Source organism: Sphaeramia orbicularis, chromosome 19, assembly GCF_902148855.1.
Source record: "Sphaeramia orbicularis chromosome 19, fSphaOr1.1, whole genome shotgun sequence".
NCBI lineage: Eukaryota > Metazoa > Chordata > Actinopteri > Kurtiformes > Apogonidae > Sphaeramia > Sphaeramia orbicularis.
In genome coordinates, this window is record NC_043975.1 from 31,163,670 (window position 1) to 31,184,849 (window position 21,180).

General features: G+C 34.9%; 1 protein-coding gene across 1 annotated transcript in view; it reads right to left on the minus strand.

Moving 5' to 3' along the window:
- Positions 1 to 21,180, minus strand: part of LOC115410209 (protocadherin-15-like) — a 409,909-nt gene that overhangs the window by 284,870 nt on the left and 103,859 nt on the right. The window contains exons 5-6 of the mRNA XM_030121717.1: positions 4,252 to 4,412; positions 1,782 to 1,937 (exon numbers count right to left, since the gene is read on the minus strand). Coding sequence (XP_029977577.1) covers positions 1,782 to 1,937; positions 4,252 to 4,412 — 317 coding nt within the window. The remainder of the gene's footprint in view (positions 1 to 1,781; positions 1,938 to 4,251; positions 4,413 to 21,180) is intronic.

Below are 21,180 nucleotides of genomic sequence, written 5' to 3' on the forward strand. Positions count from 1 at the left end.
GAGACCTTATGTTGTATATTGATGGATGTATGAACAATTACAACAGTAATTAATTTCAAGTCTGTATAAGGTGCCACTTCCCACTGAGAAATATGGGAAACAGCTCTAGACTACACATCTATTTCCACCACAGTGAGTTTACTAAAACTCTTGCCTTCTGGGTTCTGGGGACCCCATAGGTATCTGCACCGCATGGTCACGGGAGCACAAAATCATTTTCTATGAATACTAAAACTGAGCTCTACCATGAAACACTGCATATGTGCAGAGTGGGACCGATTGTATAAAACGTGTCCATTACTCTCACCTACATTATAGGGCGATAAAAGACTGATGTGATTGTGACACATTAGGTAAATACATCTTTGATCACTCACTTTTACTCAGGGAACAATGAACCACTTCTACTGCTGCTTAACTCGGCTTATTAATCTGCTACATAGCTGGGAAAAAATAGAAACTGCATATGTTTTCTGAAGTAATTGTAATTACTGTGATGAGCTCTACAACACAGAAATGACAACTTCTGTCATGATCTGAACAAAGAGCGAAGGCGGATGAATACATATACTGTATATGTATGTATGTAAAATATATATGTATGTATGTAAAATTTGCATGTCACTCAATAATTCATAAATGAATATATATATATATATATATATATATATATATATATATATATATATATATATATATATATATATATATATATATATATATACATATATATATATAAAGAAAAAAAAACTATATATATATGCTATAGTTTCAATAAATCTGCTGGTATTCTTGTTTTAATTAAAGTAATGTTTATTACAAGTGGGTTATTAAATATTTTGAATGATAATACTTATACATTATACTACATTAATTAGTTATTAGATATTGTAATGCAGTGCCTCTACTGTATCCTATTGCTTTTAATTTAAAATTATTTGGAATATAATGGAATTCAATGCCATAACTGAGGCCAAACTTTTAAACCCTTTATCGGGCAAGGGACTATTTTAGGTAATTTCTAAATAAATTATATGACAGTGCCAGAAACAGTTCCAGTGAGGACAGTGAGTCAACAATCTCAGGTCCAGTGTGGTCTACAGGGTCTGTAAGGTCCACCTTTGCATGAACAGTGAGTGTACCTGCTTTGTTAGGTACCATGAAGTAATGGTACTAATGTAAGGAATGATGTTCAAAGGGAGAATGTGGATGTGGACAGGGGTCTGGATCCAAACTTATACTGTAATGTTCTAAAAGTGATGTTCTAATGTTCTAAAATACATGTTCCTTTCACCTTACATATATTTCCATTGACCTTGAATTTCTACATAACAATAAAAAAAAAATTCACTCACATAACACAAGATTTAAATTTGGAATTATAGAGTATGTCTATGAGTGCCCTATAAAGGGTTAAAGCAAACTCTTTGCTTTGGTTCCAAAAGTGGTCATATTAGTGAGGTTATATTCTATTAATTTTATTAGTGTATGATAATTTTGAAAAATGACAGTTTTAAGCTCCGCCCCCTGGACCCATCATTCTCCTGTGCCCCCCCATTCCATTTTTTCTGGATCCGCCACTGAAAGAACATTGTTATTATCATTTTAAAGCTGAAAACCAGCCTAAGACTATTTCTTAAGACTCTGCCAGATATTGTACATTTTCTTAAAACATTTAACACTGATTATTTGAGAGGTATCAATACTTTTAAATCGAGTCTCTGCCTCCAATACATTTGTGAACCCCTGCTTTACGCTGTGAGGATGTGCATGTGTTTTACCTCATTGACAGCGACGTAGTATCTTGGCTGTTGGAAACGTGGGACGTTGTCATTACGATCTCGAACTACAATGCGGACCTCATGTAAAATCACTGTGCCTATGAGCTCGTTGGTACACTGAACCTGAACCACGATGGAATGAATATGTGAAGGAGGCTGGAAAACAGAAAAAAAAAGTACACACATGCGTTAAAAACACAACTGAACAGAGAAAAAAACATTTGCATAGAAGTCTGTCTACCTGTTATGTTATACTTCTTGTAAAACCTGCTGCAATACTGAAAAGAACAACAAGAGGTTCTTATTTCCAGTAGAGGTGAAAATAAAAGCTTCAGAATCCACAATAACAGATGTTGGAACAAATGGTGATAAATACTTTTTATGCTATATTCAAGATAACAGTAAATAAAACATAAAAACTTGAAAAAATTGGCTATATGTTTGGCAATTTAAGACTGTTTTCAATCATTAATTCAACTCTCAAAGACTTTTTGCGGTACCTGACCTTTACGAGGTTATTTGGTTTTCCTAAAGTCTTTCTTTAGTATCAGTCTGACTTAGGAGAACCTGTTTTATTTGGTTGATTTTAAGTCATAATTTTGCATTTGCTTTGTCTGAAAACCAATGAATTGAAACTAATAAATGAAAAAATACTGTAAAAATCTGTTGTTGTTGTTTTTACTTTAGGTTTATGTTTTAGACCTCTGAATGAACTGTCGTCTACATGTAACCTTTCCCAAGCAATTTACTGACTCAAATGAAGAAATTATGATGAATTAATTTTGCACAGTTTCACTTAGAGCAGGGCTGTCAAACTCTCTTTAGTTCAGCAGCCACATTCAGCCCAATATGATCTGAAGTGACCAGTAACATAATAACAGTGAAAAAAGATAAATTACATTATGGAAGTGTTTACATTTACAAATTTACCTTTAAAATGTAGATAACATGAACAACCTGAAATTCTTAAGAAAAATAAGTGTAATTTTGACAATATTATGTCTCAGTTTATCATTTACACATGCACATTAGAACTTACAGATTGCAGTGGATCTAAAAATAAACTAAAATATTTATTGACAGGCAGAATATTGTTCAAATTACACTTATTTCTCTTAAGACATTTCAGGTTGTTCATATTTGTTCGGGTTATTCACATTTTGTGTGAAAAGACATTTCGCAAATGTAACATTTTTTTAATGGAATTTTACTTTTTCTACTAAAACAAAGAGAAAAATTTGGAGCTGTAATTATTTATAGGCTATTTTGAAGGGATTTCACTGGTCTGATCCACTACAGATCATATTGGCCTGTATGTGGAACCTGAACTAAAAAGATTTTAAAGCCATTGATTGTTAATATCTTCTGTGTAATTTTTGCATTTCACAAATTCATCCTGTGGGCCGGATTGGACCCTTTGACGGGATAGTTTTGGCCCATGGGCTGTATGTTTGTCACCTGTGCAGTAGAGTGTTGAAACATCCAGATCAGACCTACAGTAGTACCACTGAAAAGATGCAAAATTGCACTTTACTTGACTTTTTAAAGCAAAATTTGAATTTTGAACATTGTTGCCAAGGATGGTCTCAATGTTTTTGTTTTGTTTTGGTTTTTTTTAACTCATAAAGGCCCAGTGCTGCTTTTTTGTCAGTTCCCAAAATTTTTTTCTCTATTTTTAACCTTTCTGAAGTGATTTATCACCATTTACTCAAATATTATCCTCTGTATTCTGCATTTTTAAGTGAAAATCTGGTATTTTCCTATATTTAATGTACTGATTATGTAGATGTTCATTAAAGCTCAGATTAAAGTTGAGGGTTATTATATCAGAAACAGAGAAAACTGAAGAAAAGATCAGTTTTTCTGTAAAATCTATCATTAACTGAACATGAGTTTGACACCCCTGGTGTAGGTGTTCATAAAAATTCAGATTAAGGTTAAGGATTAATGTATTAGAAACAGAGAAAACTGCAGAAAAAGTGACTTTTTCAGGAAAATATATCATTAACTGAACATTAACCAAGTGTCTCCATCCACTGTCACTGATCCTACTCCATGGGTTTTACTGGTGAATCAATGTTAAAGAAGATGATGGTGTTTCCACGGTAACTATAGAGCCACTGATTATCTAAATGGGTCATATCTGATGACCATGAAAAGATGACAAACTGTATTTTACACCAATTATTTGCATGTATTGATAGGATTAGTGGATCTAAAGTTATTAAACATTTTAGATCAGTAGATGCTTTTGGACACTGGTGGATATTTGGGTCTTTATTTGGGTCATTAGTGGATCAGCAGGTATTAAACAGTTTATATCAGTAGATGGTTTTGATCGCCGGTGGATGTTTGGGTCTTTATGGGTTAAAGTTATGGACCTGAGTAAAGTAATCCAAAGAGTAATGACAGTAGAATTCAATCAACATATGGCATAAAAATGAAGGGGTAAACAAAAGCGCTGGTTTACATCTCTATCCAGAAGCCTCCCGGTGCTGTTGAGGTATAGGGCTTGTTTGGTGGGGTCGAGGATCACCCAGTAGTCGTGGTTGTCCCGCAGAGACAAAGAGATGGTTCGCTCTGGTCCCTCTGCCACACCATTTATCTGCATGTTCTCCACCAGCAGCGTCCCTGAGAAAACAGACACCTCTATTAACCCAAAATCTTGTAGGGACTTTTATACATCTCTTGTATGAACCCAGTCGTGTTAGTAGGTAAACAGACGTGGACAAAACTGGACTGGTCCTCCATCTAATGTAATGATCAGAGGAAAAGAAACACACTGCTCGGCTGTTCTCCGTGGTTTCAATATATAAAATACACGGAAATAATGTTTCAAGGTCAAACACAAACAGACAGCATGGGTAAAAAAACATGCAACTTTGTAAAACATGAATTTATGGCCATAGACAACATATTGGACTTTATTTATCTCCTCTAAACCAATACTTGGAATATATGCGACAGACTAAAACACTAAATAAAATCAACATTTCAGAGAAAGACAGCGAGAGAGAAAAAGAGTTGGTCTGCCGGGATATTATAAACGGTCTAATGACTTTGGTGCTTTCATCTGCATGATTCACAAAGAAAACTCTCTCTTTCAAAAAAAAAAAGTACATACGGAACAGATGGAATAAAACTTAATTAATTTAATACAAACTGTGGGCGGTGAAGAAATTTGACAATAAGAAAAAATATAGCAAGATTGAAACAAACACATAAACAGGGAGATGTGGAGATGTGGTGTGTACGTCAAGGTCAATCTAAGTACTTCATACACAAAGTTGACCAAAGTGCATTCTGTTCATTCAACTAACACAAAGCCACAATAGACTCACAAAAAAAAAGTGCAAAAAGGGTCATAAAGTCTACACAGGAACAAGGAAACGCAGTTTTATAACGTGTTTTTTTTTTTAACATAATTTCTTGGATATGTTAGCAATTGTCAGGGTCAAATGACGCCACTGGCATTCTGTCTCTGTAAACTTTGGCGTCAACCCCCACAAAGGCCAAAGATGTGCTAAAAATAAACTAAAAAAAAAAAAAAAAAAAAAAGCATCAACTTCTGTGTAAACCGCATGCATCTTTAATTATACTTGGAGATGTTCACACCCACACACACGTCATTCATGTGTGTGAGCCTTTTTCACAAACCAGTGCATCTGTCAAGGGTAATTTTGAATTCCATCTTGAGAAATATAATAGAAGAAGAGTAAAAAATATATTAGCAACCAATATATATATATATATATATATATATATATATATATATATATATATATATATATATATATATATATATATATATATATATAGGAAAGGCAAAAACTTTAACTGCTTGATTCCCTGCAGCTCTAAATCATAAGAGGCCCATTACCTTGACCTACACACTCCATTATTAATCAGAAAGCTGGTCTGTGTGTGAACATAAAGCTATTTATTCTGTCCGTTATTAGACTACAACAGAGTGTGTGCAGCTCCTTGTGTGTTTATGTGCAAAACACTAGATTAGACAGTGAAGAAAAAGCATAAATTAATAAAGAACTGCCCTTAACAGATGTCACTGCATACAGATCAGTACACCTGCTTTTGAACCCATAAAGACCCAAACGTCCACTGGCGACTAAAAGCATCTACTGATCTAAAATGTTTAACCCTGTATCGGCCAAATGACTGTTTTTGGTCATTTCCACAAACATTAAATATGGGGCCAATCGTCTGCCTCAGTGAGGTTAAGAAGCATGTTGGTTTTTGTTACATTATACAGTGATTCAGAGAGATTGTATAGACATTTTGAAGCTGTAAATAGTGAATATGAATGATTTTTGTCAGTTTATGACCTAATAACAGTTGTTTTGTTGCATGTTTTTACTTTTTAGCAAGTGTCTGCTCTGATGTTTTAAAGCAAGAGGAGGTAGATGACGATGTCTAATAACACACTAAGGTTGAAATTTAGAATTTCATAGTATTTCAATGAGTGCCCTATGAAAAGCATAACACCTGTTGATCCACTGATCCTATCAATACATGTAAATAATTCATGTAAAATACAGTTTTTCATCTTCTCATTGTCATCAGATATGACCCATTTGGACGTTCATAGGCTCTGTAGTTACCGTGGAAACACCATCATCTACTAAAACATTGATTCACCAGTAAAAATCATAGAGTTTGATAAATAACAGTGGACGGACACACTTGGTTTATGTTCAGTTAATGATACATTTTACTGAAAAAGCCACTTTTCTTTAATTTTCTCTATTTCTGATACAATAACACTCAAATTGAATCTGAATTTTTATGAACATCTACACCAGGGGTGTCAAACTCATATTAGTTCAGGGGCCACATACAACCCCATATGATCTGAAGTGGGCTGGACCAGTAAAATAGTAACAATATATAAACAATGTAAATTCCAAACTTTTTATGTCTAACTTCTATGTTTTAGGGTGAAAAAAGTAAAATTATATGATGAAAATGTTTATCCTTTAAAAAAATGTGAATAACATGAACAACCATGAACAAAACGAAAATTATTAAGAAAAAAATAGTGCAATTTTAACAATTTATGCCAATATTCTGCCTCAGCTACTCATTTCCACACGTTCTTTACAACTTACAGATCACAGTGGCTCTACAATTACACAAAACATTGAACAACAGGCAGAACATTGTTATAAATGCCGTTCATTTTCTTAAGACATTTGAGGTTGTTCAAATTTGTTCAGGTTATTTACATTTTTTGTGAGAGAATAGTTTGTAAAGGTAAACATGTTTGTGTAATCTAACTTTTTTACACTAAAACAAAAAGAAAAGTTTGTAGTTATCATTATTTATATGTTATTATGATTGTAATGTACTAGTCTGATCCAGTTGAGATTGAATTGGGTTGAATTTGGCTCCTGAACTAAAATGATTGTTAATATTTTAAGTGAAATTTTTTGCGTCTACAAATTCATTTCACGGGCCGGATTGGACCCTTATGTGAGCCGGTTTTGGCCCACAGGCCGTATGTTTGACACCTGTGATCAACACAATCAGCAAATTAAATTTAGGGAAATTTTTAGTGAATTAGTTAGTTCATTTGTATTGTACTGATGGGCCTCTTTGGCAGGTCTCCCTCAAAAAAGCCCTCCCTCAAGGGACTTCCTGGCTATATAAAGGTTCAAAATACAGAGAATATTGTAATAAATTATGATAAGTCACTTAAAGGAGTGAAATTTTGCCTTTTTAAATGGAATTATGCTTTTTAAAACATTTCCCTGTGGTCAACATAAACTGTAAATGCAATGCTTGGGTCTGAATTCTTCATTAATTCAACTCCACAGGTCCATCTTCAACCCTATTTCTGAGTAATGACATCAGAAAGGTCATTTTGAGCGCTGGCCCTTTAAATGCACATGAGCCACTTCACACCCCACCCCCTCCAGGTTGTTGGCTGTGCTGCTCTGTCCTGTTCAACCAATAACTGAACATTTTAGGTAATCGACTCGAAGTTTGGACATATTTTCAGTATAGACTACAACCGCTGCTGCTGATAAACAATTATGACGTACTCGTAGAAATGTTTGTCTGAAGTCTTGACCTTAAACATGCAAATGTCATGACGTAACTAGATATAGACGTAACAAATTAAGCAGGAATTAAAACAGGTTGTAGAAATCTACTTGATTTTTGCCAAAATGAATATAAAGATAGCTTTGCAGCACCTGGAGGGTTCAAATTCAAACTTTATGAACTATAAGGGTCCAAATACACAAATAAATGTACCAAAGACTAATAAAAATGGGTTTAGCAAAATATGACCCCTTTAAGAAAGGTTCAATAAAGAGAAACATTCATTTGGGAACTGACATAAAAGTAGAGTTGGGTCTTTATGGGTTAATGCAGTCATTCACAAATAAATCTGACTTGCAGTTCATCCTCTGGATTGTCACCGGTGAATCTACCAAGTGTATGACAGCCAAAAAAATGAAGATAATATAACAAGAGGAAGAAAATCAGAAGTGAGAGCTACAACAGCGATGTAAACAGAGACAAGGCAACAACTTAAAGGGATGAACCAGAGTGTGTGTGTGTGTGTGTGTGTATATAGTAGTAAAGTATGGGGAAGTAACAAAACTTTCCTCTTCGTATGCACACAAACGCACTCAAATAACATAAATACACACGCACATCCACACACACACGCTGAACAATCTCATATCTGATCTGCCAGACATAAAATTGGGTCATGGCCTTCTGTGCTACCATGGAAACCGTGTCAAATGCCTCACTGTGATTCGTTGATGCTAAATAAACGGGGAAATTTAATGAAATTGGTTTCTTCATATGAGAAATGGGATAGAAAATGGAATTCATTAAGGGAGTTTCATTCCTTGCCATCGTATAGCTATCTCTGCTCTGATTTTTCTGCATCTGTCTTGCAAAATGAGGGGAAAAAAAAAAATTTATCGCAGGCAAAGACGAAAGAGACGGATAGCTCCCACACCTCGTGCAACTGTACCTAATTTAATTCCATAGACCATCTCAAATACAAATGGGTTCTTTTCACAGTGACCTCACTTTATAGGATGTGTGACTGAATACCGCACCTGATTAAATTGACCCGTGTATTAAAGCGACGAAGATGCGAAGCTATAGAGTATGAGCGGCGACGGAGGGAAGAAAAGTCCGGAAAAAAAAAAAAGACGACAAACAGCAATTAAAGAGTGAGACGGACGAGAAAAATTGCACAGGAAAGTGAGGCAAGAAAGACTGGGTTGAATGAGAGGCTGATAGAAATAAAGAATAAAGAGATTATTAGGAGAAAATTGAGAGAAAATGAGCATTGTGGCGGTGCATTAATAGAATTTTTACAGGACATTAGCTTAACTGAATGCGACGACAGAGCCGAGGTGTCAGCCAGGTACAAACCATGAACTGAAATGTAATCATTACATCTACTGCCTCCTGCAGCTGTGCACTGTGGTATAGAGACTGTACATTTGGAGAAAAGAAACTGTTGAGAATGTAGATTGGAGGAGTGAAACTTTGGATCTTTGCATCCATAGTCTTGTGATGAAATATTCTGATTGTATAATCGGAAAGACCCAAACATCCACCGCAGACCGAAAGCATCTACTGATCTAAAATCTGCAGTTTTTTCATCCACTAATCCTATCAATACATATAAATAATTCAGGTAAAATGCAGTTTTTTCAGGTTCTCAGTGGTATCAGATTTGACCCATTTGGACATTCAGAGGCTCCATAGTGAACATGGAAACACCATCATCTTCTACAACATTGATTCACCAGTAAAACCGATGGAGTTTGACAATAGACAATAGATTTGGTGTACAAGGTCCTCTTTTTCTCATTTTTGTCTGAGAGAAAGACATTATAAATAGATGAGGGTTTAAAGAGGTAAATATAATGGGTTAACTCATGCTATGGGGGTAAATGTGTTTATTTAAATTTGCTAAAATATTGGTTAAAGCGTGGACTTCTTAATTGAAAGATGTTTGGTGAGTTATTTTAATCCTCAGACACTTAGGCCCTGTTCAGACAAAGGCAGTTTCAGTCATATCTGCAAAAGTTTTGTATCGGATAGGCCTTTCGTCCACATGAAACCGGCATTTTCAGTCATTGAAACCAGAGTTTTTTGAAACCGGGTCCCAGAGTGGATAACTCTGAAATCACCAGTTTGGCGTCTTCATCTGTACGACAAAACCACAATTTTTCTGACATGATGATGTCATAGCTCCGCCTCTTTAACCTTTCACCCTGGAAGCAAGACGCCACTTCACAACAACAACATTGGCAGACAGCAGAACAGTGCTCATGCTACAACAGCTATTGAGCTTAATGGAAATATTCATTCATTTTCTGAACCCGCTTTATCTTCACTAGGGTCACGGGGGTCGCTTGGAGCCTATCCCAGCTACTTACGGGCGAAGGTAGGGTACACCCTGGACATTTCGCCAGTTCATCACAGGGCTGACATATAGAGACAAACAATCACTGTCACATTCACACCTATGGGCAATTTAGATTAACCAAGTAACCTATTAGTGCATGTCTTCGGATTGTGGGAGGAAGCCGGAGTACCCAGAGAGTACCCACGCAGACACGAGGAGAACATGCAAACTCCACACAGAAAGGTCCCACCCCCTGTCGACTGGTGTTGGCATCGAACCCAGGACCTTCTTGCTGTGAGGCATGAGTGCTAACCACTGCACCAACGTGTCGTTATTGGAAATATTCAATCCAAATCTTAATTTTAACAATATTTACAACATGCTCTTGGATCTACTGCAGAGAGGGACAACCAACAGAAAATATTGGATCACACCTGGTAGAACCAAGTAAGCTTTATGCGCATGTTCCACGCCTTCTTCTCTGTTTTTTTCAGAGAGTATTACAACACCACATACAGGCCTGGCATCAGTGCTACACTGTTTTCAGTCGTTTTCAGTGGTTTCGTGTGGACGCAGATATTTCCTGAAATGACTTTGTGTTTACAGAACACTTTTTTTGAAAACAACAAAGAAAAAGATCGGACAGGAACTGATGCGGTTTCATGTGGACAAGGCCTTAAACAACCATAGGCAAGCCAATGGCATCGACTGATGTAAAGTGTTTAATAATGTTTCACCCACTAATCCTGCTAATAAGTGCACAAAATGCAGTTTCTCAGCTTTTTTGTGGTTTCACATATGAACCATTTGACCCACATCATCATCATCATCTTCTGCAATATTGAGTCACTAGTAAAACCCATGTAATTTGACAGTAGACAGTAGCTGTAGACACTTATTTTTATGTTCAGTTAATGATATATTTTGTGGAAAGGTCATTTTTTTCCACATTTTTTTTTATTTTCATCTAATAACCTTTGAATTTACTTGGAGGTTTTATGAACATCTGTGATAAGTAAATCAAATATAGGAAAATACTAGATTTTCATTGAAAACTGCAAAATACAGATGATAATATTATAATAAACAATGGTAAATCACTTGGTAAAGGCAAAATTTAAAAAAAAAAAAAATCATTCAGAAGTTGAGACAAAAATAGTCAGGGGGTTAAGTGTTTAAGTGGCATCTGTGCTATTCACTGTTTCAAATAGTTGAGAAAAGCTTTGCCATTTCCTCCTATAAAGAAAAGACAATGAGGGAATATTAGACAAAGAAGTAAAATATGACTCACAGCGTCTATGCTCTTGTCTGTGATAACTCCCTGAGATAGCACTGAACAGCTACAAGTTCTATTACAACATAACTTGAATTAAAATCAGACACTTCAGATAAATTGGTGCAAGCGTTTCCTTTTACTCAGCTGTATATGCAGTAAGACTGAGGGTCACATATAATCAATGCACAAATCATCTTTAAGCTGTAGTATCATCCGAACACGAGGACTAAATTGATGGGTTGTAAATTATAATTCAACAATGAAATCATCTGTCATATGTTCTGAAGTTTGTCCCACCACTCCAGCAACACTTTAAGTAATATATTTTGGTGCTTGGAGGCTTTGTGCTCCGTTCCGTGTATGGAATAATAACTATTTAATTTAGCTTAGAGACCTGTGAGTCATTATCAGTGGCCAAGCTAGATTAGTAAAAGTGAGTATTTTCAGCATCACTTCACAGTGTTAGAGCGGTAAGTAAAGATGATTGTGTACCATTATGAGCGCTGATATGTGCTGCTAAACAATACATTATTCTATCACCTATTCATTCATTTATTCAGCCTTTACTTTGTTTATTGTGTATTGTGGTGAAGGCCTCACTTTCAGTTATTCTGAGGAAAATGAATAGTGAAGAAATAATACAAGTCAATTCAGTAAAATAATGGAACCTTCAGAGTAATTACTGCCAATGAAACACTAAACAAATGAATAAACAAAAACAAGAATGTAGATTGATGTCACAGAAGTTAAACATTTCTAATGTTCTTAGAATAAAAAGACTAATATCTTTCAGCGTTTTAGGTGTACAGTCGCTGAAATTACATGTCAAATTATTACCTCCGCCAAGGAGGTTATGTTTTTGCCAGGGTTTGTTTGTTTGTCTGTTTGTTTGTTTGTTTATCTGTCCGTTAGTGTGCAACATAACTCAAAAAGTTATGGACAGATTTTGATGAAATTTTCAGGGTTTGTTGGAAATGGGATAAGGAAGAAATGATTAACTTTTGGGGGTGATCTGGAAGAAATCCTGGATTCTGGATCACTTTGAAATTTTCGTTAACATTGTGGTAAATGGGGCCAAAATTTTTGTTTCTCAATATCTTGCTTAATTATTGACCAAAACTCATGAAATTTAACTCAGGAATTGAAAATGGGGTCCTCTATCACATTTCAAAGGCTGATCCGGATCTGATCCAGAAGGCGGATTTTATCTCAATTTATATAAAAAATGGGGGTGCCCTTACTTTTTGGCCTACTGTGCCTTTAATATTAAAGGTAGAAATTTCTGACAAGCGCCATCATGTAGCTCAGTCAGTTCCGCATCGGGAGTATGCCACCGAATTTCATGTAGCTTTAATACTTAAGGAGCTAGATCCAGAAGAAAACCGCCATTACGAGAAATGTGATTTTCGTGAATAACTACTGAACTAATAAGGCTATAATTATGAATCCAGTTGCTAATGGTATGTTTTCATGGTCAAGGAATCTTAAAATATAGGTAAAATAAATATGGGACTAATATTTATGGTGGAAATCACAATATGGGGGAATTGTGCAAATCTCATGCAATTGGACTCAGGGATTTACAATGGGGTGTTCTATCAAATGGAAAAGACTGATCCGGATCTTTCAAAAAGTTATGGACAGATTTGGATGAAAATTTCAGGAAATATTGATACTGGCACAAGGAACAAATGATTAAATTTTGGTGGTGATCGGGGGGGGGGGGCACTGATCTGCCTTGGCGGAGGTCTGCGCTCTCAGAGTGCTTTTCTAGTTATTATTATTATTATAATTTGCACATATATGATAAGGGCCTGCATTAACACACAGCTGTAAAATACCAGTACACGTCTGATATGTAAATAAAAGACAGTGTTAGTCAAGTCTGAAAGAGAGGAAGCATCACCAAACCACAACGGTAGCATCTGGTCATTTACAGGTTTTCTCTATTTTCACATTGAACTCGTTAACATGCACACCAAAAATCTAATCATTAGCTGATTTCTCAAATTATCAGATTATTCAAATAATCATGTAAACAGTATAATGTGACTCTTTATCAGATAGCAGCAACAACTTGATTATGAGAAATGGGATTAACACACCAGGATTCTCCCCAAATATTCTGACATCTTTTTTAGAGATAGACCAAAAAATCGATACACAGATTTTTTTTTCAATATCGGCCATAATTTTTTTTTTTTGAAAGCCAATATTGGATCAGTAGTAAAATGAAATTTGATCAGGCACCAGTGAGGGCAGCACTTGAATGTCAATAAATGTTATAACAGTACTATGTGTACGTGCATTAATAATTTCATTTATATTACTGCATAAAAATCTTAATTATCTGAATGTTGCAATTGTATTTTTCGGTCAATGTGCTTAAAAAAGAAAAAAAATTGGCTTTAAATATTGGCCTCAAAAATTGGCTGTTGATATTGACCATCAGCTGACCAAATTTTTTAAAATCGGCATCGGCCTTAGAAAAACCCACATTGGTCGACCTCTAGTCTTTGTGCATGTATACCTGTTAATCTGATTTATTTCATTCTTCAAGACCTGAGTATGTGTAAAAACAATTAAAATATAGAAAACAGATGAGACATTAGAAGACAATAACAGGAAGGTTGAGTCACATTCCTTGAAAGAAATTCCATAATGAGCTGAAATACAGGGTGGGGAAGCAAAATTTACAATATTTTGAGGCAGGGATTGAAAGACAGTGTATGACCAATTAGTTTATTGAAAGTCATGAGAATTTATTTGCCACAAGAAAATTTACATCATAGAAAATGTTTTTATTCTATGTGTCCTCCTTCTTTCTCAATAACTGCCTTCACACGCTTCCTGAAACTTGCGGAAGTGTTCCTCAAATATTCGGGTGACAACTTCTCCCATTCTTCTTTAATAGCATCTTCCAGACTTTCTCGTAATAGTTTTGCTCATAGTCATTCTCTTCTTTACATTATAAACAGTCTTTATGGACACTCCAACTATTTTTGAAATCTCCTTTGGTGTGACGAGTGCATTCAGCAAATCACACACTCTTTGACGTTTGCTTTCCTGATTACTCATATGGGCAAAAGTTTGTGAAAAGGTATGGATAATAGTGTTAGGTATGATTATGACATCAATATATGTTTGGTTTCAAAACAATTGACGTAGTGCCTGCTGAGAAAAAAACAACTAAATGTTCATTGTAAATTTTGCTTCCCCACCCTGTATGTACAAGAGTTTTTTGATTATTATCACCGGTGTTGGGAGTAACGTGTCACAAAAGCAATGCATTACAGTAACAGATTACTTTTTGCTGTAACACCATAGTGTAACGCATTACTAATCTATTTTCAGTCATATTTTACTCGGTACATGTTCAATAGTGCTTGTGTTACAACGCACTTTTCGGCCATAATTTAATTGCTCAGATGAAAAAAACTAAACAAAACAGTAAGACCTTAAGGAATCAAAAATGCTTCTGTAAAGTTCTATTTTCTGTTGGTTCAGCCAATGGGTGAAGACGGCAGAAGACAGTGCATTGGACGTATAAGACGTATGCTCATTACTAACCCTAACCCTGCTTTACAGAAGCTAGTTAGCATTAGCCAAGCCAGCTTCCATCTTTTTTTGGAGTAATTTATATTCTGATATGGAATGGGAAAAGGTATGGTTATTACCAAGGAAGTTTTCTTATTTCAAATAAAGTGAGAGAGGTATCTTTAAAACTGCTACATAGGTGTTATCCAATTAACTCAGCTTTAGTTAAGTATAAGATCAATGTCGACCCTTTTTGCTCATTTTGTCATAATTCGGATGAAACATTAACTCATTTGTTTTGGGAATGTGCATTTTGTCAAATGTTTTGGTGTGATATCGATCTTTTTTTAAATGGAAAGCTGGATATTTCTTTTAACTTCAAAATTGAAGCTATTTTATTTGGTTTCTTTATTACTGATTTGCCTGTTCGGAAATTGTTTATTCTTAATCTCATTTCTTTATTAGCTAAATTTCATATACATACAAGCAAATTTGCTATTCAGAAACCCAGCTTTGTGGTGTTTAAATCTTATTTGAAATCCAACTCAACTTTTGCACCAACCCTAAAGCTGTGAAGACTAAAGCCTTATGTAACGAATTTAAGCTGTAATTTATTTATTTTTATTTTATTAATTAATTAATTTTTTTCTTTTTCTTTCTTCTTGTTTATTCCTTTACTTTTATTTATTTATTTTTATCATTATTATTATTATTTTTTATTTTGTTACTTACCCATTTTATGAAATTGTATTTAAGTTCTTCCTGCCTCACCTAGAGCAATATGTTATGTTGTGTTTTTTTTTTCCTCCATGCCATGTTCTGGTCTGTGTGTATACAATATTTTGTAAATAAAGTATGAAAAAAAAAAAAAAAAGAGTTAGCATTAGCCTGATCCCTGTGATCAGCAATGACAAGGTAAGCTAACGTTTATATGACTAGATAGAATTCTTTATTAATTATAGATTTTTCTAAGTGTCCTCGGAGGCGCCCCCTGTTTGAAAATGTAAAATGTTGAAGAAAATGCAAGTGTTCCTGCTGGGATTTGAACATCGCAGACTGCAGCGTTATTTACTGAGCTATCTGTCCACATGCCTCTTGTATTGGGGGGGTTATTATTTGACTTGGGGGGGGGGGGGGGGGGGGGGGGGTTGTTCTACTGCGCACCTGCCATTAATGACGAGAGTCTGTCTGAAACTCAAAAGTAACACAGTAGTCATGTAACACATTACAATTCTGAGACAGTTATATTATAAGGTAAGGAATTACTTATAAATAACAGTAACAAGTAATTTGTAATGGATTACAATTTGGAAGTAACTTGCACAACACATTTCTGAAGTGCATGTAAAGATGCCATATCTGATTATTACAATTATCTGATTAGTCTTAGTTTTTATGATTTTGATGGTTATGTAAATGGACTCACTGTTAAGTATACCAAACCATAAAAACATCCAGCAAAAAAAACAACAAAACAAAACACAAATTTCCCAAATTTCTAAGCTCTATTCCCCAGTTTCACACATTAATTAAGTCTGCTGAACTTTTGCTTCACAACTCTAGACACAAGCCCTTCATTTGCTGCCAGAACAGAAATGCAAAAATCATGACTTCAAGCCATCACAACTCACATTTTCACACAAATATGACCGGTCAAAACACAGAAATCAGAGGCTGTGGATAAATAGATAAAAGAATCAAGAGTCAGTTTGTAGGTTTTAGATCCACAAAGACCTCTAAGTACACATGTCCATGTCAGTGAGAGGAGGTGGACAAAGAGTGAAGGATAAAATGAACTGCCTCCCATATTTCAGAAACACACTTTATTGCTCTGTACTATATTTGTAAAGAGCTGACTTATGCTTTAACTGTGATCTGACCCATTTTTGGAGATTCTCATCAACATCAACAGCTACAGTATGAACCCATAAAGACCCAAACAGCCACTGGTGACCAAAACCATCTACTGATCTAAACTGTTTAATACCTGTTGATCCATGAATCCTATCAATACATGTAAATAACACTGGTTTACAAAAAAATGTTTTTTGCAAGTTGTCTAGGGTTTTTTCAACTGAATTAGGACCATTTTGCACCGCTAAATCCAAAAATGACATCTGTTTTTCTCAATCAGGTCAGGTTTTTTTGCTAATTTGATTTTGAAAAATTTGATCTTCTCACAATCTGCGCCCAAACTTTATCTTAGTCACCAAGTTTAATACCAAAATAAGATTGGTAAGCACACTTTATGAAACTTGTGACTTGACTCCTGTTAAGTACAATGGTGTATTCACTGCAGATGTAGCAGAATACATCAGGCTTATTTTTGCAAGATCTTCTAGGCGAAGCCATTTAATTCACCTGTAATATTAAAAAAAACATTAATCATAAATTGGCAAAAGTAAAATCTTCAGAACTCGTTTATTGCAACAAATATGAAAGAATTTTGTATCATATGATGTGAAAATGCCCATAAATGTAAGCAAAAATGTTAAAAAGCCAATATGTAGCATAGTTCAGAAAGTTGACCTGATTGAGCAAAATTAATGTGATTTTTGGATTCAGCACACCAAAATGATCCTAAATCAGCTCAAAAAACTTAAACAATAAATTTGTTTTTGACCAGTGTAATTGGTGTAAAATAAAGTTATTCATCTTTTCATGGTTATCAGATATGACCCATTTAGATAATCAGTGGCTCTGTAGTTACCATGGAAACACTGTCATCTTCTATAACATTGATTCACCTGTAAAACACATGTAGTTTGATCAACCAGTGACAGTGGATTAATGCACTTGTTTTTACGTTCAGTAAGTGATATATTTTACTGAAAAAGTCACTTTTTCTCCAGTTTTCTCTGTTTTTGATATAATAATCCTCAATTTTAATCTGAGCTTTTATGAACATCTACATGATCAGTGAACTAAATGTAATAAAATACCTGATCTTTCACTGAAAAACCCAAAATACAGAGGATAATGTTAGAATAAATGGTGATAAATCACTTCAGAAAGGTTAAGTAGAAAGAAAAATTCATTTGGGAACTGCCACAAAAGTAGTACTGGGTCTTTATGAGTTAAACTAAGCTAACCGGTGTTGCAGTAGTAGTATACCATATATCATTACATTATCATCGACCTGCCTCCAACACAGTTTCTCACTTGTATACACAAATCTTATGTACAGAACCTCTTTTTAGAGATTTAGTGAAATGAATACTCAATTTATTATTCAGCGAGTGTCTTTTATTATGTCTCATGGCGCGACTAAGGGAAAAAATGCAAATAGAATTCACAGAAAGTGTTTTGGTGTATACCTGATATTTCACTTAAAATCCCAAAATACAGAGGATAATATTATAATAAATTCATTTAGGAACTGCCACAAAAGTAGTACTGGGTCTTTATGTGTTAAACTAAGCTAACAGATATAGCCCATTTGGACGTTCAGAGGCTCCATAGTTACCGTGGAAACACTGTCGTCTTCTATGACATTGGTTCACCAGTAAAACCCATGGACTTGGATCAATGACAGTGGATGGACACACTAGGTTTATGTTCAGTTAATTACATATTTTGTTGAAAAAGTCACTTTTTCTTCAGTTTTCTCTGTTTTTTTTATACAATAAACCTCAATTTTAATCTGACATTTTATGAACATCTGCATGATCAGTGAATTATATCTAGGAAAACACTGTATTTTCACAGAAAACAAAAGCCAAATAAAGAAGATAATATTGCAATAAATGCTGATAAATCACTTAAGAAAGGTTAAATGTACAGAAACATCTTTTTTGAGAATTGACACAAAAGTAGCACTAGGTCTTTATGGGTTAATGATTTTTTGAGACGTAAAACTGGCTTTTCTGTGTGCAAATTACTTGTGTTTCTTTCGTGTATATATGAAAATACATGCAGTAAAATCTGTGTTTTCCCAGGTTGCTAAAAACAAGGCAGCTGTTGGTCATGTTGTAGTGCCCTCCCCCAGAAAATGAATGAAAAACACACAAACACAACACAGTTTTGGTGCCTAAATTAAGAAAAACTGCAACTGGAGTAAAAAAAGACTGCATTCGACTTGCAGGAATAAAACCATAGCATCCAGTCTAGCAACATATCCATTCAGCCACAGCATCATTGTAAACACATACTTTGTCAAATACTGTGTGTGCTTCTAATTGTGTCTGCTATTGGGTGTAATAGGAATGGTGCTTATTGTCATCATGCTATTTCTTAAATCTAAGTAATTCATCTTTCCGATTGTGATCATTAGGCTATTTTGGTGCCCCCTCCGGCACATGATGCCCTACACACAGTACGTGATGCATGTAATACTAGAAGCAGCACTGGCGAAGACACATTTCCTTAAATTTATGCTCCATTTCCCTAAATTCTAACGCTGCTGTCTGTGCCTGTAGCTCTAACATCACCTGTGATGTTGGTGAAAATCTGTCTGACCAGACCAGAGACAAGATACTGTACTGTATTATTCATTCTCTGCATATTTTATTATATATCATATATATTTCACTTCTTTTCTATTCACTACATGAATATGTTTTTGACAGAAGTGTTTTTTAATCCAACCATTTAGTAGTGACTGTTGTGTAGTGTTTGTGTTTTTTGGTTTGAAGATACAACGGCTGTGGGTGGAGAGTTCGGTTTTAACCTATGTGTGATTAGATGCATTTGTAGTTTTGCATTTACATTTAGAGTTTTGGGACTTGGATCATAAATGTTAGGAACTATGTCTTAGTAATGAAGAAAAACTTTAAGGGCTGCAGCAGAAACTTGCATGTATAAAATATCAACATACTCCAAAACAAATGAGACGATGGCTTCAACTAACATTCTCTACAGTGCAATGGAAATGATGCTTTATTTCTATTACATAAATATATTTTAGCCCTCAATTTACCCATTAATCCAGTTACAAGATTGAAAGGTTACCTTTTCATCACTCCAACACTAAGATACTTGAACTCTATGACTCTTTAAATATTTATACCATATATAATAGAGGTGAAAAGATTATCATAATCAATATTTTTCGCACTTGAAAAATAGATGATTTTACTAAATAAACAAGGAAATGCTGAGGGGATTCTTGTATATACAGCATCCATTACTGTAGCGCACTGGGTCATCAGCATAAAGGCTCATATTTCATCTAGTTACAGAAGAGGTCATATGCATTACCAAAAAACAAAACAAGCCCCAGGACTGAGTCTTGTGGAACGCCTTTTGCACTTTGCAAATCCCACACACTGTCTGTAAGGTAAAATGAAATGCCTTCCTCAAATACAATATTATAAAAACATTTTAACCCATAAAGACCCAGAGCTATTTTTGAGGCAGTTCCCAAATTAATTTTTCTTTCTAACTTTTCTTGAGTGATTTATCAGCATTTATTAAAATGTTATTCTCTGTATTTTCCATTTTTCACAGTAAATGATGCATTTTCCTATATCTAATTCTAATTCCCATATTTGATTTAGATATTCATGAAAACACAGAGTAAATTCAAATATTATATCAAAACAAAGAAAAATGAAGAACTGACTTTTTCAGCAAATACATCAATAACAGAATGTAAAACCAAGTGTCTCCATCCACTGTCACTGCTCAAACTCCATGAGTTTTACTGGTGAATCAATGTTGTTAAAGGGTGGATTCACACCTGGGAAGTCCTTTGATCCGTTTATTTAATCTGGATTGAATGCAAACTTTATTTTTTTTACATTTGGGTCGGATCGCGTTCTCATTTCACTTTTTGCTAGCGCATCAAAGTTTGTAAACAGAAACACGCATGTGACAAACTGCATTGGCACTGGACAGAAAAGTTGGGGGTGGGGTGAATCAGAGACATGCGTGTTGATGAAAGCAAACATGGAGGTCCTACATGCAGTTATCGTTTCCAGAATATTTATTCTATTTTTACAAACACAAATTTACAAAGATAATGTTAACTGTCAAGAACAGCTCATTCGGAGCCAGTTTTGTAAAACGTGCATCTGACCAAATGTCAATGAGACATTCAGTCTCCTCACTGCTCCACGTCTGTCCACGGCTCATGGCTGCTGCTGTTAGCTCTGACTACTCATGTGGCTTGGCTACTTCTAGTGGCTACGGTGGCTCATCAAGCACAAAAAGGGACATGGTTCCTTGGTTTGTTTTGA